At 31.8% G+C, this 19,961-nt stretch overlaps 1 protein-coding gene and 1 long non-coding RNA gene across 3 annotated transcripts; both read left to right on the top strand.

Moving 5' to 3' along the window:
- Positions 1-1,630: 1,630 nt before the first annotated feature.
- LOC121132269 (chymotrypsin BI) lies at positions 1,631-3,796 on the top strand. The gene is made up of 2 exons (XM_040727635.2): positions 1,631-2,171; positions 2,239-3,796. Exon 2 carries the CDS (start codon positions 2,340-2,342, stop codon positions 3,102-3,104), a length of 765 nt encoding a protein of 254 aa, XP_040583569.1. The 5' UTR covers positions 1,631-2,171; positions 2,239-2,339; the 3' UTR covers positions 3,105-3,796.
- A 12,003-nt stretch (positions 3,797-15,799) lies between these two features.
- LOC139907686 (uncharacterized) lies at positions 15,800-19,713 on the top strand. 2 transcript variants are annotated; one of them, XR_011784408.1, is made up of 3 exons: positions 15,800-17,165; positions 17,240-17,296; positions 19,431-19,713. It is a non-coding gene; the product is annotated as an uncharacterized lncRNA (long non-coding RNA). The 2 variants fall into 2 exon arrangements; XR_011784409.1 differs by lacking the exons at positions 15,800-17,165; positions 17,240-17,296 and adding an exon at positions 17,361-17,392.
- Positions 19,714-19,961: the final 248 nt, after the last annotated feature.

Below are 19,961 nucleotides of genomic sequence, written 5' to 3'. Positions count from 1 at the left end.
TGATTTGTTTACAAACGAATATAAGTAAACATGCACATGTTCTATTGTACTCTGAGTCCAACAGTGACTTACAATTATAACTCCGCAACAAAACTTCAGGGTTACTCTCCGTCTTTTATGAGCACACACTCACGTTCAAAGAGGTTTGGAATATAATTGAATCAATTTAGGAAAGGATATTCACTATTCAGGAATTAAATTATATTAGCAACTGCTGAGAAAAAAAAAGCCTTCTTTATACTACCAAATTAATGGTCCAGCCAAACCGCACACCTTATTTACGGTAAATTAGTTTTTTCAAAGATTATGGAATAATTTTTGGAAAAGGATATCATACTTTAGTCGAGACTAAAGGTAGATTACTTTTTTTTCCATGGACTCGGGACATGAGGAATTGTACTCGAAACCAGAAAACCCTGGAGTATGAGGACTGTGACTTTATCTGAACACTGAATAGGTGGATTCAAATACAGCAATATAATTATTGGGAATTATAAATATAGATAGATACAAGTATAATACTAAAAATATATCTTAATATTTGGTTTCTTATATTGATTGTACTATGTAGGTTATTGATGATAACCTCGACGAAAATTGTAGCAGTCTCATTCATCAGTAAAAATTTAAGTTAAATATTTTCTTGCCTTAGACGAGACTACAGGTAGATCCAGATATTATTTATTTTCCCATCTACCCGGAGCATTATAACTTGGACTCCGAACCAGAAAGACCCGAAGCATGAGGACTTAGACTCTAGCTGAATACTGAAAAGATAGACTCAATTATAGCTCTGAATATTGGATTTAATAGATCTTTACTTTTTTTAAAATTATATTTACAATTTAGAAAGAGTTAATAATAATTATTTATTGAATAAGAAAAGGATCTATAACGAATAACTAATGAGAATTATGAAGATGGGTAGATAGTATGATATTATATCTTAATATTTGATTTCTTATATTAACTAGACTATATAGGTTTTAATGATGATAACCTCGACTAAAATATGGAGTGGAATCATTCATTAGTAAACATTTAAGTTGTGTGTACAAATTTCAGGAAAACAGAGGTTATAATATGCCATGAATGGATAACGTTATTATTGATTGAATCACAGTTTTCATCCATCCATACCACTGAGACTGAATTGAAGTGCTTGATGTAGTAATCAATCGTTTTCGTTCATCAAAATTAAGATAATAAATTTTAACTCCAGAGATATCGTAGTTTCGTCTAAGATAAGAAGTACAAGTTCTTTCTTAATCTTTGACAAGGATAATTTACTTTAGGACTCCATTGACTTGTGAGGAGCTATGATTTAGAAAGAGGGAATGCCTTTCAAAACTTCATAATTTTGGACCAGCTTCAAATCATTTCTTTTAGTTTTGGACGTTATTCGAATCATGTTTCTTAATTTCGGACACCATGAAATAGTAAAAATATACAAGATAAATATACATAGGAGTGCAAATGCTGTTTGAATATTTATCTCTTGCGTGGATAAAATTCAAAATACGACGTACATACTCTTGTACGCGGGGGAATCCTTGATTATTTGGCAATCCTTGAGATGAAGGATCTCATATTATTTTATGACAACGAATAGAGGAAGGAAGAGACACACAGTACATAAATTAGAAGAATAAATTAGAAAAAGGAAAATCATCACTCCACTTTTTGTTGTATTAATAATTAATACAATATACAAAGGATCATGTCTGTGTTTCCAACTCCGTCTCTGAAAAGAATATTATGGACCCAGTTCTTCAATATGATACCATGTATTCCATGAATACCTCCAATATCCGATTCACTGTCAAATCTCTACTCGGATTCTAACTCTAGCCAAGTATCTATGGAGTCTTTTGGAGTCCGAGGCGCTTCACTTCAACTCATGGAACCTCGGGAAATAATCCTTTTGCAAAGATGTGCTATAATTATGAGGTCTTGTTTGCTCCTATCGTCAACTCCAGAAAGTTAAATCCTCATTTCCAATACGATCCTATATTTCATTGGGACTCTTTCATGTCAAAATTAATATCATCCTGATAATATGTTAGATCAATTATGAAGAGGAATTGTCTCCAACTCTAAATCCTTCATTTACTTTAACAATCAAGAGTTATCATTTATATTCCAATTTAAGATATCAACATCCCTTGAAAGTTAAATATTAACATTTTACTTATCAAAAATATCTTTTGTTCGTAATATCTATGCATTTACTTCCAGGAATATTTGGATTTGTTTGATTGATCAGAACAGATAACAATATCTTTATCATCATCCCATTCTATATAAATATGCGTAAATAATAATTAACTAGTGTAATCATGAGAGCATTAGTGTTACTGACAATCATTGGATCTGTTTTGGCTAATCCCAAATATCCAGATATTTGTGGTTTGGAAAACAAACCTTCTGTGGATTCAAAAATCATTGGGGGACAGGAATCAGCAAAGCATCAGTTTCCATGGCTAGCTTTTGTAACCACCAATGGTCATTGTACTGGTTCTGTTTTAGATGAAAATTGGATTATAACTGCAAGACATTGTGTATTAAATGATGATTGGGCCAAAATTCGCGTTGGAGCTCATTGCCCTACAGTAGGCACAGATGAACCAAATATGCAAGTCCGAACAAGTACCGAATTTTACGAATCACCAACTGGAGACTTTGCTTTGATCAAATTGGAGATTCCTTTGGAATTAAATGAATATGTCCGACCAGTTTGCTTACCAACACGTGCAGATGCTAATAAGACCTTTGTTGGTGCATCAACGACCATAACAGGATGGGGTGTAAATAATTTTGATAGAGCAAATTATCCCGAATTATATTTTGCTAAAAATGTAACAGTTATTCAATGCAATTTTCAAGACAATATTATCTGTACTGATGCAAATCAAGGAAAGGCCGTCTGTTTTGGTGACAGCGGTGGCCCTCTTAACTACGAAATGGAAGATGGAAAGTATATGCAAATTGGAGTCAACCAATTTATTACTAATGGAAAATGTGTAGGAGGTGTCAATGGATATGCACGTGTATCAACTCATCTAGACTTTATTCAAGAAATAACTGGAATGGTTATCGAATAATGAATGTATTGTTTTTCTTAGATAGACATTTATAAAAAAAAATATATATTTTTACATCATATGTATATAATTTGGTCAATTGTAGGTTCTGTGTTTACATTTCTGGGATATTTTGAAATATTCCAGAATGTTAACTATAGTTGAGAACCTTTATTTGATTTAAGAGCCATAATTTAAACCCGATATGACCTTTCAAGTATAACTTATCAATTATTAATTTTGTAATTGTGACAATATAATTTTAGCTTCTGGAAGTACAATTTGCAGGGCTTCTAAAGTGCAGTTTGCTTATGTATTGATGGGTCATGTACCCTAATTAATATTATTATAAGGATTGATGAGCTCCAACTTTCGAAAATGTACTTTAAAGTACTGTGTTTCAAATATTATCAAATTAAAATTGTTAAGGGAATTAATCTACAGATATATATTTTTTAAATAATTCAAAAACAAAGCTATATGCTATTATTAATTTAAAAATATAAACATAAAAGTTTGTTTAAACTTTTGTTCCTTCCTAGGGGTGTTTGCACATCCTATAAACTGAAATAACCTCTAAATATCTTTTGTAATAAATTATTAATTTAGAAATATTATACCTTCAATAATCTACAGTGTTAATATTATTTTTGCACATGCCATTATATATTATGAAGTCACAAGAATGAAATACATATAAAAGTGAAAAAGAACTCAATTTATCATAATTATATTTATATCTACCACTACTTAGGGCTAGTAAAGTTTTATATTAATAAAATATTCATTTTTATGTTGGTCAGTTAAAAACTTTATAGAATGTGTTTGGAGTTAGTATAGTAACCAGTCGTTACTTTTATTATCTCACTCAACCTTTTCTCTGAAAAGAAAATGGGAGAATTCTCAAAATCATTTGTTTCTAATTAGAGTGAATACAATGTTGAATATTCTATTTTATCTGTTTCTTTTAATAATTTGAAGTTATAATATATCTCGATATCTTTTCAAATATGAAATATAAATCATATACATATACATTGATCAATGTCCTTAGGGTCTTAAAATGTCTCTTTTAGTCTATTGATGTCCTTGGCTAATTATAAACCATTTTTTTAGCCTCATCTAACAATAAAGATCATATTTATACTGTAAGAATGACAGTAACTAAATCTACTATCTAAAGTTGCTTTTCATTTGACCAAAATTTCTGACTTATTTTTGGAAATTTTTGTAATATGAATAATTCTCTTCAAATAAAGGTGAAATAAAAGTCATAAAAAGGTCATGTAGGTCAATGTCAACTCAATTGGCATTTTTTTTTGTTTAAATTAATAAGTAATATGCGTACTTGCGAATTTTGGGAGGTAGTTGTTGAATTGTTTGTTTGTGATACGCGAAAGAAGAAGTTTATTAGTGGAATTCAATACTTCATGTAAATACAGTAGTTATTCTTCCTTTGGAAACGTAGATACATAATTCTCGTAAAAATTTATTTTTATTTTGCACACAAATCTTTAATGTGTGTGCAAAAAACAACAACACCATTTTTTTTTAAAGTGAAAAATTTCTAAACTTTATACCTCTAAATATTTTTCAAAATGAGTAAAAGTTAGCCAATGATATTTAAGGATCTCATATTACGAGCATTTAGAAAATAAGTTGCACCCATATGGGTATACTGTAAAAAGTATTTATTATCCTCAAGGTGGTGTGACAGTCCGTAGGTTATTGTTTAAAAAAATAGTCTATGCCCAGAATAAATTGGACAGCACGCTTTATGTGAAAAACTTACGTACAAGTTATTTTTTATAATATAATATTATCATTCAGAGAGTTGTATAATTTTCTCGCAAGATGACGCCCCTGTCTCTGTCACTTTGTTTACAAGGGAATATAAATAAATAACACTCATGTACCGTTGACACTCACGTATGAATTTAAATATTGGTAGTGACACAAACGTCACTACCAGTAACCTTAGGTATTTAACTACTTATTGTTAGGGGTAAAAATCCTTATATTAGAAATATCAATATGGCAATACTATCAATAATTATCAATAGGAAGTAACTCTGTCGAATTGATGTTCATTAGACCGTTAATATTTTAAGGGACTGTATAATTTGTATGTCTGTGTGTCTATTACTATTCCTTGTTTGTTGTTCTTCATTAGTTTGTAAATGTTTTGTTTTATTTTTCAATGAAGAAGTCGTGATTTATGTTTTCTGGTAAAACATTTATGATTTTAGTCTGAGCAAAAAAACAATATTACTTATTCTTTTTTTTTTTACCTGTGTTTATTACAAACTTAAGTAGTACAAATGCCCTTTTTTCTTGATTAATTGCTGAATGAAGTGGAGATCTAATCAAACTTCGTTATAAATTCTCACTCAATAATTACCAATAAGTCATGGCGAGAATCCCCTTTTCTTTACAATTTCCATCAACATCATTTTGTACTTATACTTAGTTTTGTGTACGTCCTTATTTAGGACTGAAAATTGTATTCCATTTCACTCTCGGTCTGGTCCAGCTGAGTCCTGCATACGGCAATAATGGCTGCCAGGTGGAGATGGAAGGGCTGAGATCTGCTGCGGCTGTAGTCACCGTCATGGTGTCCCAGTGCTTGCTGACAATGGCTTTGAGGGCCTCTGTGTTTGGAACCGGGCCACTAAAGGCCTTCCTCTCGACATGCTCCCAAAAGGTGTTGTCAAAGGGGTTGGCATTAGGGCTTTATGGGGCCAAAAGCGTCAAAATAGAGTTCAAAATACTCATTCAAAAAAAGTCTTGGAGTAGAGGAGATAGGGTGCTTTCATTGCTGGTGTCAAAAGTGGCCTTTCTACTTGCACAAGGACCTTTCCGAGACCTTTTTGATAGCTCTCCCTTGGCAGCCTGGTGTGAAACCCCAAGATCTATTGCAAGGACCCTCATGTACTTGAGTGGATTGGCCTAAGCTTTTTTCTGTAAGTCCTCCGGGTCCAGTTTGGCCTTTTTTTCAGAGCCCTTCTTCCTCTCCAACAATTCAGATTTGGTGGTAGTGGTCCTGGAGACGCCCAACTTCTTGAAAACGTCTGTCGGTGTTGTTCCAGCGACAAGGAGTGAACCAATGGAAATTCGTGGATCTTTTTCTTGACTTGTACGTAAACTACACAACTCAGACTTGTTTGCATTGTAAATTATTATTTTTGCTATAAGATATCAGAATTTGAATGAATAATTTCAATCACTCAAAATTACTTAATTATCGAATTAGTAAGTGTTCAGATTTCAATTGCCCGACTGGTAGTTTCTTTATACTACATACATGTATATAGCTAAATTACAAATTGTTGTTCAGTACAAAAACATACTAAGAGGCTTTACAAAAAAAAAAATTATACAAAAAGATCATTTTTATTTGATCATTGAAATATTTGATTAACAAACATAGTTTTAAAACAATGAGCAACACAAAAGTTTTGCTCCATACGTGTTTAGAAATTGCAATTGTTCAAGAGGTAAACGATAACCAAATCCAAATATTGATTTTTTTTTTTTGGAGTAACCAAAATTGGAAAATTTAATTTCTCAAAGAAATTTGGCCAAAACATAAGATTGTTTCAGAAGCAGAGATGTGTTAATTGCACTCTGCATTGAATATATTCCGAGCAAAATAATGTCCTTAGAGTAGAACTGAGGACTGATATTTGGGTAATTCCTACCTATGTTCATTAGGGTGATGCGGTTGCCCCTGAAATTACAAATTCTTTTTAGAATCAGCCAACCCTAATTTTGGTACTGCAACTAAGTAAGGTCAATAAAAATACTCATTTTATTAAATTTGGTTGACGTTTATGTCTTGAAGAATTGCAATTTCTAAACACAGTTGGAGCAAAAAATGTTTGTTGTGATTTTTTTTCAAATGATGTATGTTAATAAAATATTTCAATGATCAAATAAAGATAATTGTGCTTTTTTTTCTTTTAGGCTCTAATTTCCATTGTTGTTCCAAAGATTTCTGGTCTTTTTTTAACCTGATGAGGTTGGACAAAAGCCTCTTACAAAAAAAAATTGAAAAATGGGAAACAGATCCTGGCTTTTGAAAGAAAAGATAAAATCGATAACTTGTCTGGGGTTAACAATGGAGCAGATAGAGGGGTGAAGATAGCATAAGACCTATTAGGCCAAGCTAGAAAAGAGGAAAACTTACAAAACATCCTTCAAGTTGTTGAGAGCTACAGATAGGCTGGGATCGAGCGAGTGCAAGGAAAAGGCTGGAGCGATACATATGGTATTATTGATTAAAGTTATGGTTTTGGAGGATAAAATATAACGTGATTCTACATTATAAATGAGACTCTTCTATAATTTCAAGTAACACTAGAACAGTTAATATAAAAAGTAGTCGAAATTTTCAAATTCAGGAATATTTTTCTTACTTCGTGAAACTATTAAAAAACTTTCATATTTTTATATTGTAGGTCTATTCTCTTTAATTCTTCCCTTAAAGTCAAAAATACGATAAAGACTTTATCAGTAGATTACTAGTAAATTGATAAGTTAAAGTATTAAAGTATAATAACGTAAATTTGTGATATTCAGTTAAAAAAGTTTGAGTAAATAGCGTTATAGTGTTAAGACTTATTCCTTGCTACAATTAAGGCAGGCAATACACAAAAAATAAGTAAACAAGATCATCTTTATTTGATCTTTGAAATATTTTATTAACATACATCATTTGAAAAAAAATCACAAAAATATTTTTTGCTCCAACTGTGTTTAGAAATTGCAATTGTTCAAGACATAAACGTCAACCAAATTTAATAAAATGAGTATTTTTATTGACCTTACTTAGTTGTAGTACCAAAATTAGGTTGGCTAATTCTGATGATGTTGGGGGTAACTGTATTACCATCATGATACCTACTAGGAATTTGAAATTGATTTATTTCATCTCACATTTGCTTTTGCTAATTTAATGCAAGATCACGGGAGCTAAGGAGCTCCCCTCTAAAATCTTGTGTGAAAAAATGGCAGAACAAAAAGTAAAAGTGATAAAATAGAAAAAATGGGGACGTCAAAGCGAAAAAGTCGTCCCTCATAATTTTTCCTCCAAAAGATGATACAACAACGTTACAAGCTGCTCGAAAAGCTTTGTTGCTTCATGTTAAGTCATATAAAATGTGAGATGGTGTCTCCTCATCTACTTGGCAGAAAAAAACACCGCCCCTCTAGTTTCATAATAGAGGACACTTCAAGTATACCAGTACAGACTCTGTAAGTAAACCAATTTTCAGCTGGAGACAAAATTGAGTTCGTAAAGCCTCGACAAATTTGCTTTCCAGCCACATTCAGACCTCTTTGTCACGCAACACTCTCAATTAATTTGATATCAGATCTTTTCCATATTGACCTTAGATCTGCTACTCTCAAAAAGGAACGAGCATTTCTGAAGGTACATTTTTTTTCACCTGTAATTTATTGGAGTTCATCTTCATATCAGAAATGCTTTTTTTAATCTGAATCTTAGCCAAAAGTACGTTACATTTTCTAAGATCCCCTACGGTGTTAACATTTGGAATGTTTTACAAAGACTTAGGAATCTGTAATGTTGAGCCTCTCAGAGGTATATTTGACGGAGAGATAACTCAAGCTTCTTTAGAGTCCATTGAACATCACAAAGAAGAGAACTCAAAAATTTGCAACTTATAAGATGCTGCATGATTGGTTGTAGAACATCATTAGCATGAGCCTGTCTTAAGACCTCGAGAGTTACTGATATGTTCCATAAATCTTGTTCTTTTAGACAATTCAAAATCTATTTTGCCAAAAAATGCTGTTATAACGAAAGTACAAAGTTACCTATATTCACTTAAAGCAATTAATGACACCACAAATGTTCTGTTGGAAATCATTGTTAAAGACTATATTAGATTGTTAATCCTTGTTTAAATAAAATATATTAAGCTTCTAGTTTTTTATATAGTTGTTTTTATATTATTTTTTTTATTGTCACATGTTTATTAAGGATTATTGATTGCACTTTAGGTTATTAAAGTTTTGATTTGGTTAGTTTTTAAAGTTTCACCGAAATAAATGATAATTTAAAAAAAAGTAGAAAAATTGCTATAATACCTTTCACCAGTATAATGTATATTAAGATTTGACAAAAAGTATATAAACACAACAGAAATTTTAATGTAATAAGTTCCAATGACTTTATTCTCTGTTAGAAATTATATTATCGTTGGTCGGGATGAACTGTTCATATTGAACAAGACTCATGGATTGAGGAACAAACGTTAACTGAATATTAGGCAAGAACTGGGATTTCCACTTCGTTATGTTCCAGGAATTTTTAGAAGAAGAGACGATTGGTTGTGGCACTACAATCCACTGGGAGGATTGGGAAAGGCAGTCAAACGTCGGGTCTTTCGAGAGCAAGAAGAAAACTGTAAAGCTCAGTACAGTTGGAATAATCTGAAATGGGAATAGAACGATGGTGTTTGTCTCTTTATAAACCTTATTTTTTTCCAAAGAGAAGGAAACAGACTGCATTATGTAGTTACTCAAAGGACAAAATAAATAATAACGTGGTTATAGTCGTAATTCAAAGCTAATGTAAGTTTTAGATCATCCCTCAGTCTGTAATATCTTTGTTTTACCTTTAACCGTCTGTATGTAAACATTATTTTTAAAACGCAGTTTGTAATCTTGATAAATAACAACCCCAAAAATAAAAAGTATTTAAATGCAAAATATATAGATGGACTACAAAGATATCGAAATCATTTAATTATCGTTTTATTTGTTTTAAATATTCTAATCATTTTCAAATTATAAATATAAACTAAAGTGCTAAAAAAACTTCTATAAGTATAGATAAAAAATACATCCCTATATTAAAAAACATATTAACAACATGAGTTTGGGCATCACCCGCACTGATTATTATTTGTGTTGTAATAAACTTCGGTCAAAAATATGTTTTTCTTAATCTTTCCTAAGCAACGCATTATCAAGATAAGTCAATAATTATATATAATCTGATTCAATGTTTCAGGAGTATACTACAAAGTATTGGAGACAGAATCAATATTCAAACGAATAGGAATTCTTTTTATTAATCGTGTGGTGTATAATATCCAAGTTCACTCTTTGGAGCGATCAAGATCGAATTTTAAAACGAAAACGGTCACTACAAACTAAGACAAAAGCACTCAGGCTTACAAAAATTGTTAATGGCTGAGACCGATTTTTGATTTTGAGACCGAAATCCAATACTAGGGATCCACCAATCAGAAATTAGGCTGATTTTCTATTGGTGGGCAGTTGTCAATCAGCTGATACCGACTAATGTACCTCTTACTTATTAATTTTCAATTGATTTTTCAAAATCTGTCTGTCTGTCAGTGGGATCGATACATCAAATAGAAAATTCTAGCAAGCTGGATTACATGATGGTCTTACCTTGTATTTCAATTAACCTTGGAATTACTGGGAATTATCAAGTCTATTATTTTCGATAATAAACATTCATTGATACTTGTTGATGTACTACTTTTAAAATAATGACTATGAAGAGCAAAGTGATAGAAATACCATAGAATTAAAAATAGAGAGAAAATGGACACACAATGTAATAAATAAATACATATATAATAGTTGTATAGGATTTTTCATGGGCGAGGATGCATCTTGAGTCCTCCAAAATATACTCCTTCCACCTACATACCCATTCATTATTAAGCTAGAAACATCCATGAAAGTATATCTACTTAATAGTAGGTGTAGTTAAAAGACACCATTATTTTAATAGATCTTTTAACTTTTTTTCAATTAATATTGACTAATATCAACTAATAGCCTTTGGTAAACAAGATAGTACTTTCATGACGGTTGGACTCTATGATTTTGATTATCGAAAATCCACATTTTGACACCTGACCTTCCAGAGCGGGGGCATCTTTGACATAAAAAAAATCAACGGAACGGAATACATACAAGCAAAATTGCCCATATCCTAATGTTAAAGTATCCAGACTATAAACACTATTCACATTGCTAGTCACTTGAATTACGTTTTAACCTTTTTTCGAAGAAAAGCTGTAAAATATGGAGTATTCTCTAATTGCGGGTGTCCATATTTGACGCACCTTCAAACTTCCATCTTTGACGCACCTTCAAACTGAGTCAGGCAATCACACAACAACTTGAAAAGTTTTTTTAGTATGAAACCTAGCCTTTCTAACACCATCTAGCATAAACTAATGACACTAATACAACACGAGCAACACATTACTAGAGCCATCTGTTTGGAAAAATAATGGATATCTTTTTATTACACCCATTATATGTTGTGTTTTTGCGCTTGGGGTCTTTAAGATCTTGAAAATATATACGTAGACTACAATAACTGCACACTAGAGGAATCACTATTTTGGAAATGAAGTAAAGTTGAGATAATATGTTTGTTTTAGGACAATTGCAAACATGCAACAAAATGTAGTGATGATTCATAGATTATTATAAATAATTCAATCATCCATTTTGAGAATGTCTCAAAGAAGAATGACTCGCTGTGATTCAAATCAAATTGATAAAGGATTAGTTATCAAAATTTCATGTATCATTGATAGTTGTATAGTTTATGTGACAATTTTACAATGACTGAGTTGCCTTCTTACATATACTATCGTGAAATATAATCATTATCGTTATCTAAAAATCAAAAGATTCAATTAACTTCAACAGTGTGGAATCATTCCTACGACTCATGGCCTTATCAGTCTTTTTTCCTCGCCCCCTTGCTCATTTTTTTTATAAGTCCAAACTTGTTTACATTTAACGATCCTTATGACTGATACATCCATCTTTAAGTTCGAAGGAAAAGTAAGAAAATAATGTATGTATCTAGAAAGTATAATAATACGTTCTAGTCACACATTACAGGTATCTTGTATCTTTGAATTACGATTTAACTTCCGCGAATCAAATAGCTTAATTAGTAGTAACTACGTAATTTAAGCTGTAGAAGTTTCTACAAAAGTCCGAAAAGGATCCTTCCTAGAACTGACAAATTTTATTAGAACCGGACTGAAAGGCCTACAGTCTTTTTTAGCTTTTTTAGACCTATCCAAATCAAAACCTTATACTTTAAACAGACAGCATTAGACTATTTCATTAAAAAAATATGTTATATTTTAAACTTTAAATATTCTTTAACCCGTTTTTTCTAAATAAAATAAGTGATACATCAGGCAGCTGTTTCAATAAAAGGCATGAGAATGTATTATATCTACATGTTACCTCCATTTTGAAAATACTTTTCAAGTTAAAAAATATAGAAGTAATTAAATAATGAAGACATAATTAAAACAAGGATAGGACCTGACAATTACTTGAGTAACTTGCAAATATCTGGAATTATTAATATTTCACATTTTTTGCTCTAAACTATTCGGAATCTCCAATATACTTTTGTATTTCGGTATGTAAAATAAAAGAAACCCAAAATTATCGACTATTAATTTTTTCTTTTCCTCTTATCAGTGTTCTAATTGTTGATTTGGCTTGTGTTCAAAACAAGGATCGAATAACATTTTAAAGACGGGAAACAATTGGCAAAATACCAACTTATTTTTGGCCTTTTTATCTGTTTCTTTTCGTATTTAAGGTGGCGTTGAGCTGGCCCTTGTACATCTACTTTTATTTGGTAGATGTTCAATCCTTAGTAAAACTCCCCCCTTTTCGCAATGTCCTCGGAGCAGGTGTCAAAGAATAATAAAGTTTAATTGACTTTGCAATCATTACAATTGGAAAAATGTTGAAGAGTAAGGTTAGTTAGACGCAGCGAGAATGAAAAAAAACAAAAAAAAAACACATGTCTCACACTGTATTAACTCTGATTTCGATCTTCAGTTCCACTCTGAGTCCAACAAGACTTACTCTTACAACTAGAGATGTGAAAATTGTCGAAATATAATATATTAAAAGAAAGTTGTTAACTTTGTGTAGTTAAATGTCTGCAGGCTGATACTACTATATAAATTAAATGCATCTTGTTTGATAATACTTTTGATTGTCAATATGTATATTGAGCAAAAATACGTAAGAGTAATATTATTAAGTATGTGCTTTTTTCATGTATGCTTAGAATGATTTTCTCAATTTTCACAAATCTACTTATACCAGCTGTTTATAAAATATTTTAACATATATATTCCATTGCATTTTTGAAGGGCTTAAAGTTCTTATATCGCATGCTTGCTTGAGAAAAAGACAAATTCAGTGTAGTTAGCTTCAAACCAAGACCTTAGTCATGTCTGTAGCACACTTAGAAAAAAAGATGTCGGTAAAAAGATTAAGAGATCCACCCTGGGAAGCGCACTCTCGATATCATTATTAACGGCTTGGAGATCAGCCTTTTGCTTATAGTAAAGAGAAAAATTTAAGGATGTTCCTTACTCACAAAAACCGTCCAACTTGATCCTGAGGCTACAAACAATATATATAAGGAAAATCTAGGGATACCCATGCTTAAAATTGCATAGAAAAAGTATGTGTGTCCTCCCACAATTTGGGATTATAGTAAAACTGCCGGTATGAAGTCATTAGTATATTATGGGTAGCTGGTCATGTATTAAAGGCACAAAAAATATTGTTTGGTACGTTGTCAGTGCCAATCGAAGTTTATTAAGGAGCATATACATTTTTATGTTTTCACTTTGTTTGCTTTTCTCGGATTCGATGACATTTTATATTGATCGAGTCATAATTTGGGAAATAGTTAGGTCAAGAGCAGCCCTAAGGAAAATTAGCTACATATTTAGGGCAAAATATCCTGCATCAGTAATGATGGTACAAAATACAGAAATTTCGTTTGATATAGAATGCCGATTAACAGGGGCCAAATACTTGGTAATCTTGAAAAATAGGGTTTTCAAATAAATTTACCTAAGATGTCTTGAAAGTATAATTGGGTATAAACTACATACTTATCATACTGCAAATATTGTTAAAGCGGGAATTACCTTCACATATCCTTGACTTCAACCAGTTGTACTCCTTTAAATTGTGCCAAATATAGTCCAGGGGCTGCTAAATACGTAATAGTAAAATTGAAATCCTGAACTCATCTATCAAAAAAGTTTGAATTAGACTATATTTTTATCAAGTTTGCATGACATTCCAGCCTCACCCACAGGTCATTATTGAGACCAACAGAGATCATATCAATCATGAGAAATGCTTTACATTTGTGAATAAATGTATATAAAAGTATAACTATGTACTAATCAAACTTAAGTTGTGGTAAATGATTAATCTGACATTAAATTGTTTAAAAGATTTTATATACCCTGTAGACATAAATGTTATATTCCCTAGAATTGATAATTACGATAATAGTTTTTGGAAGAATAAAACACTGGTGAGATATACAAATATGTAGAACAAAACCCACTCTAATGGCAAAATGAACACATTTATTCAAATTTAAAGTAAACTTTACTTATTAGATAAAGCTACGATATGATTCTTAATTAAATTACGTAGATTAAGGCATTTTCCTTGGATAAGAATGACTTTTAAAGTGATATTTATGTCAAATCAGTGTAATATAATGTATATATTTTCCACAAAAACTATAAAATGATTAATAATTCAAATCAAAATAGTCACTAAACATCTCTGAGAAATTTAAAGCTTGATTATATACGAGGGTAGTTTGAAAATGGTACGGTGCCGAGTGTGCCGAGCTGTAAGGTTCGTACCAAACTCAACAGCGATACCACACCGTACCAAACAAGTCCTAATATATACATATATATATATATTTATAAAAGCCGTTAATCATAGCATGAAACTTCATTAAAGTTAGGAAAGTCTTTTTCTGGAGGACCTTACTGAAGTTACAAGAAACAGGATGATTCAAAACAGCACCCAGGATCGGTTACCGATATCAAAAAAGACGCCATCTATTATTAAAGCCGTGAGAAGAAGATCCAAAGGAATGGCAAGACGTCCATCTGAACATTGGTCAAGAACCAGAGCATGTGCTAAGCTGATATTCAGTAGTTTTTGAGGAAGAAACTGAAGGCTTTCTTTACAAAAAAAAACAGCTCAGCCTATAACTTTCGTAAGCAACAATAAAAAAGGTCAAAGCGAGCTCCTGAGTTTAAAAAAAAAAAAAACTCCCAAAACTTATTTTTCATGAACGAGAAGAATTTTCGTAAAAAAAAAAATTTGAATTACGCTAATTACCGACCACACTGAGTTAATTGATCTATATTAAAGATGGATATGAGGGGGAAGTTTGAGGTCATAAAAATACAAAATAAATCGTAAGACTTAGTTGATAAAGTATGAGTAAATAATTGTTACGCCACTGTACGAAGTCCTTATCAGAATGACTCTGATGGATAAAGCAAAAAAAAAAAAAAATACAAGAAATGTACCAAAATACTGATTACCCTCCTGTATAATAAGTCGAGTAGTAGTTATAATTATAGAGCCTGGAATGTTACTTACATCGATCACACACAACAAAAAAATACTATTTTTAATATCAATCCTTATTTTATTGACAGTTTATATTCAAAGGAGTTTGTTATTCAAAACAGTTAAAAAGGATTTCCTAGAAACTTCGTGCCCAAATCTCTCGTATCAACTAGAAGGAAATGTTAAGATACAGCCTTTGTCCAATGATTCTACGAGGTTTTTTGAAACATATATCAAATAAGAATCTGTAAATATAAATATTATTATATAATAATCCTATAATATTACATGTACACCCAATTGTTAGATATGTTAAGCAAGGGGGTCATTTTTCTCCAGTTTTCTGTAATCCAAGAGACGTTCCAAAGGGGACAACTGCAATTATTATTCCTTACCGGGATAGATTTGAACATTTATTGATTTTTCTCCAACATATGCATCCCATCCTCACCAAGCAAAAGCTTGAATATAAGATTTATGTTATCCATCAAGTAAATTAATCAAAGTCTTAGCTAAAATAATTTATATATAGGGATCATCTATATAATTATACAGTTTGGAAACGATCCATTTAATCGAGGGAAATTAGTTAATATAGGATTTATCAATGCAATGTATGAAAATAACTGGGACTGCATTATCATACATGATGTTGATTATTTGCCATTAAATGACATGAATCCTTATAATTGTGACATTAGCGTAAGAAGAATGCTATTTAAGTCTAATCCAGGCCCATTTGTCTAAGATGCAACACCTTTTCAATTGGCGCGCCTTTGTGCTATTTTTGTATATATTACACTAAAAACTTAGCATAAGCAATTGTCTAAAGAAACTGTAAACAAAAATAAGGGAAGTCAACCGAGAAATAAGAGTGTCATAACCTAAATCATTTAGCAACGCAAAGCTGCAATTCCAAAGCTATCCCGGGTGAAAAAAAAAAAAAAAACCATCAGAGATATCTCCAAACTCTACTGTGTACATGTGACTACAAGAGGAACAAAAAAAGCTCCCACAAGATATAGATCAAGACCAAAGAGGCAAAATTAATTTCTTGAGGTATGTAACTGCACCATTGAAGGCAGAAGAGGCAAGGTGACTATAAATGGCAGTTTTTATGAATTTGAAAGTTGTCAAATCACCATGCGCCAAATCGTGACGCAAAACTTAAGCTTCAATACCTACAAGAGAATTCCTCATGAGGGTTTGAAGCATTTGGATCGAGTAAAACGCGTCAAACTCCTCCTCAACAGGCTTGAAAAGCAAGACTTTGAGTCTCCTCAAAGCCCTGACAAAAGTCCCTATGAATTTTGGTATTTTCGGCCACCACAAAGGGAAGCTTTTGGATGTCTGTTACATGAAAAAGGATCAACTGAAGGCATAATCATGATTGTTTGAGTCAACCTAGATCCGAGCATTTTAAAGAACGGCTGTGCTAAGTTCCGCCTAAACTTTTTTGAAACATAACAATTTTTGTAATTATCAAAGAGTTTTGCATTTTAGACAGAGGAGCCTTCAGTACATTCCCTAATTAAAATTTGTATGCATGTTTTAGCCACGTCGAATGATTACTGGAAGTAGTAAGTGGAACTATGAATATCTGTAAGTTGATTTCCTTTTAAATTCGAGTGTCTGATAATCAAAGTTCCTTGCTTTTTCTACTTTAAAAAATACAGATCTCCATATCCAAGTTTCTTTGGAGGTGTATCTTCTATCAAACCCTCTCACTTCAAGTTAGTAAATTGATTTTCTAATAAGTATTTTGGATGGGGGGGGAGAGGATGATGACTTGTCTAAGACTTGGATGAGAAAGAAGCTATGATCGGAAGGTATGAGAAATACACACTTTTTTTAGCCAACATTTTTCTACTCCATCAAAAAAGAGCTTTTCTCCTAGGCAAAATCCAAAAACTCAATTGTGCAAAGTTCTGAAACCTCTCAGACCATTTTTGAGTGTTATTAAATTACATTCTAGAGCTGTAAAAAATGGTATTCTTGGATCAAAATTGACCATTTTTAGGCTTCTTGTAGCATCCCTAATATTATGCTAAGATGGAAAAAAAAAATTGATTTATCAATTAAACATTTTTTACATCTTGTTGTTAATCATGTAAGGGATCTAATACGTGTACAATGATTTGTAGTTTCCTTTGTTTTATTAAACATACAGAGCGGTCCATTACAATCAGAACACTTTGAATTTTAAACTAACAATATAATTTCAAAAAATCTATACTATAAATAGATCTGTGTCTGAGCTCTCTTAATCATTAGTGTAATCCCTATTTGAAGCAATAATAGCTTCCAGGCGTGGGAAGCCCTTGCACACACTTCAGATATAGTCATCTGTCATGGTGCCTCAGTGTTGGAGGAAGGTTGCTTTAAGCGCCTCAGTGTTTGGATGACGGACACGGCAGATCTTCCCCTTGATATAGACCCAAAAGTTTTAGTCGAAGGGGTCAGTATCAGACCTGTAGAGAGGTCAAAAGTGTCAAAATACAATTTAAAAGAGTCTTGCAAGTAAGGAGATGGGTTTTTTTATTCCTGATGTCAAAAATGGCTTCTCCATTCTCACAAAGCTCTTTCCATTTACTTTTTGATAGTTCTCTAGACAGTTTGCTATATTACCCTGAGATCTCTTGCATGGGGGTTTCGGACTTGCCGACGTTGTAGAAAGTGGTATTGGAGACGCTCAACTGCTAAAAGAATGGAAATTCGTTGATTACGTTCAAGTGAATTAATTTAAATAACTCAACCTTTTTTAATTATTGAATAAGCCAGTTTCATCAATTCAATGGGCCGCCAGATAACACGAGATAATATTCTTTATTTTTGTTCAACAACTAATTTTTTCAACTATGGTTAAACTTTGATTTCCTGTGCTAGATAAAATCATTCAGCACGTCATAGGCCTGACCCTTAAATGATTTGATTAAAAACAAAATGTCATTTAGGGTGTTTTATTTTCGACTTTTTTCGTGGTTCGATTACAGCTACTACGGGAAAGCTGTGATATGGTATGAAAGTAATAATTATATTGTCCTAATTGGTCGCACATCTCAAGCAAATTATGAAAAAAAAGGCAACAACTCTTTAATTAGTCAATATAGATACTAGAAGGACATTTTTGTTATTTTGTATTTAATAGTTTTAATAAATTTGATTTCTCACCTATAAAAAGTGTTTACAAGTTTTTTTCTAGTATCGTCAACAAAAAGAGAAAAAAGTTTGAAAAAATTCATGAAACATGTATAGCGCGCATATCCTATTTTATTTTCTATTTATAGTCAATAGGGTAGCTTTAAGGGGAATTAAAATCTTTAGAATAATGTCTATATAATTAATTAACACAAAATAATGCGTATATTTTAATCATTTTAGACAAAATAAAGAACTTTTGTCTCCTTTCAAACTTTAAACAAGATATATTGTACATAAAGATGACACCGTAGGAAAGTAAACTTTGCATAGTTCATTTTTTAACACATAATAACTTTTCCAAACTTGCTCTAATTGAAAATGAAAATAAATAAATAGAAAGCAAGCCATATTAATGTAGAATGTGTTTAACTGATGGACCGAATAGTAAAATATACAAAGTACATCTTTTCATTCATGGTATCATATTTTGGGGAGTACAAGAGACGTACAGATGACCTATTTGGATTCAAGGATACTATTTTGATCCTAACTAAAATGATCTGTACCCCACCACAATTGGAATAAAAAGGACTCAAACTTCCCCAAGTTTGTACTTGCTCCTAGTAGAAAAGCTCTTCCTGCAGGGGGAGTCAAATATCAATCCGAAAAAAGGAGTGTACATACATTTACCCAAAAATATGTAAATATAATTAATGTTTTCTTTAGATACAAGATGTTAGATCACGAGCCAGCTGTTCCGGATGAGCATCGATTACAAAGACTTGCTCATGCAATTGCTGATATGCCATTATCAGGCCTAAATAGTCTCCATTTTAAATTGATAGCCAAGAAGGAAGAACTCTTATATTCTAATATAACCGTTGATCTACTCTTTTCGGAAAGTAATTAAAATGCTTCAGGAAGGCTCAATTAGTTGTAGAATAAAACTAAATGCAAATTTGATGACCTGTCTTTCCATACAATACAAAATAAACATTTTCTAAGCGTAGACCGCTTACATCCCACACACTTATTTTGTTATTTTGAGATATGGGCGTTTCGCTCAGTCCTGTAACCAGGCCATTGACACTGGAATATACAACGGTGGTCTAAAAAGGTTCAAAACTGTTAAAATAGGAGCATTCGGAATTAAAGGACTCAAAGGAAACAGCGGACCGACAAAAACTTAACGACAACAACAAAAATATAAGAGAAAGAAATAAAGTCTTCATCTACAGCTATTGGACCGATCGATAC

This window comes from Lepeophtheirus salmonis, chromosome 2, assembly GCF_016086655.4.
Source record: "Lepeophtheirus salmonis chromosome 2, UVic_Lsal_1.4, whole genome shotgun sequence".
Classification (NCBI taxonomy): domain Eukaryota; kingdom Metazoa; phylum Arthropoda; class Copepoda; order Siphonostomatoida; family Caligidae; genus Lepeophtheirus; species Lepeophtheirus salmonis.
Note: the sequence above shows the minus strand (reverse complement) of the source record. Positions and strands in the feature narration are given on the sequence as shown.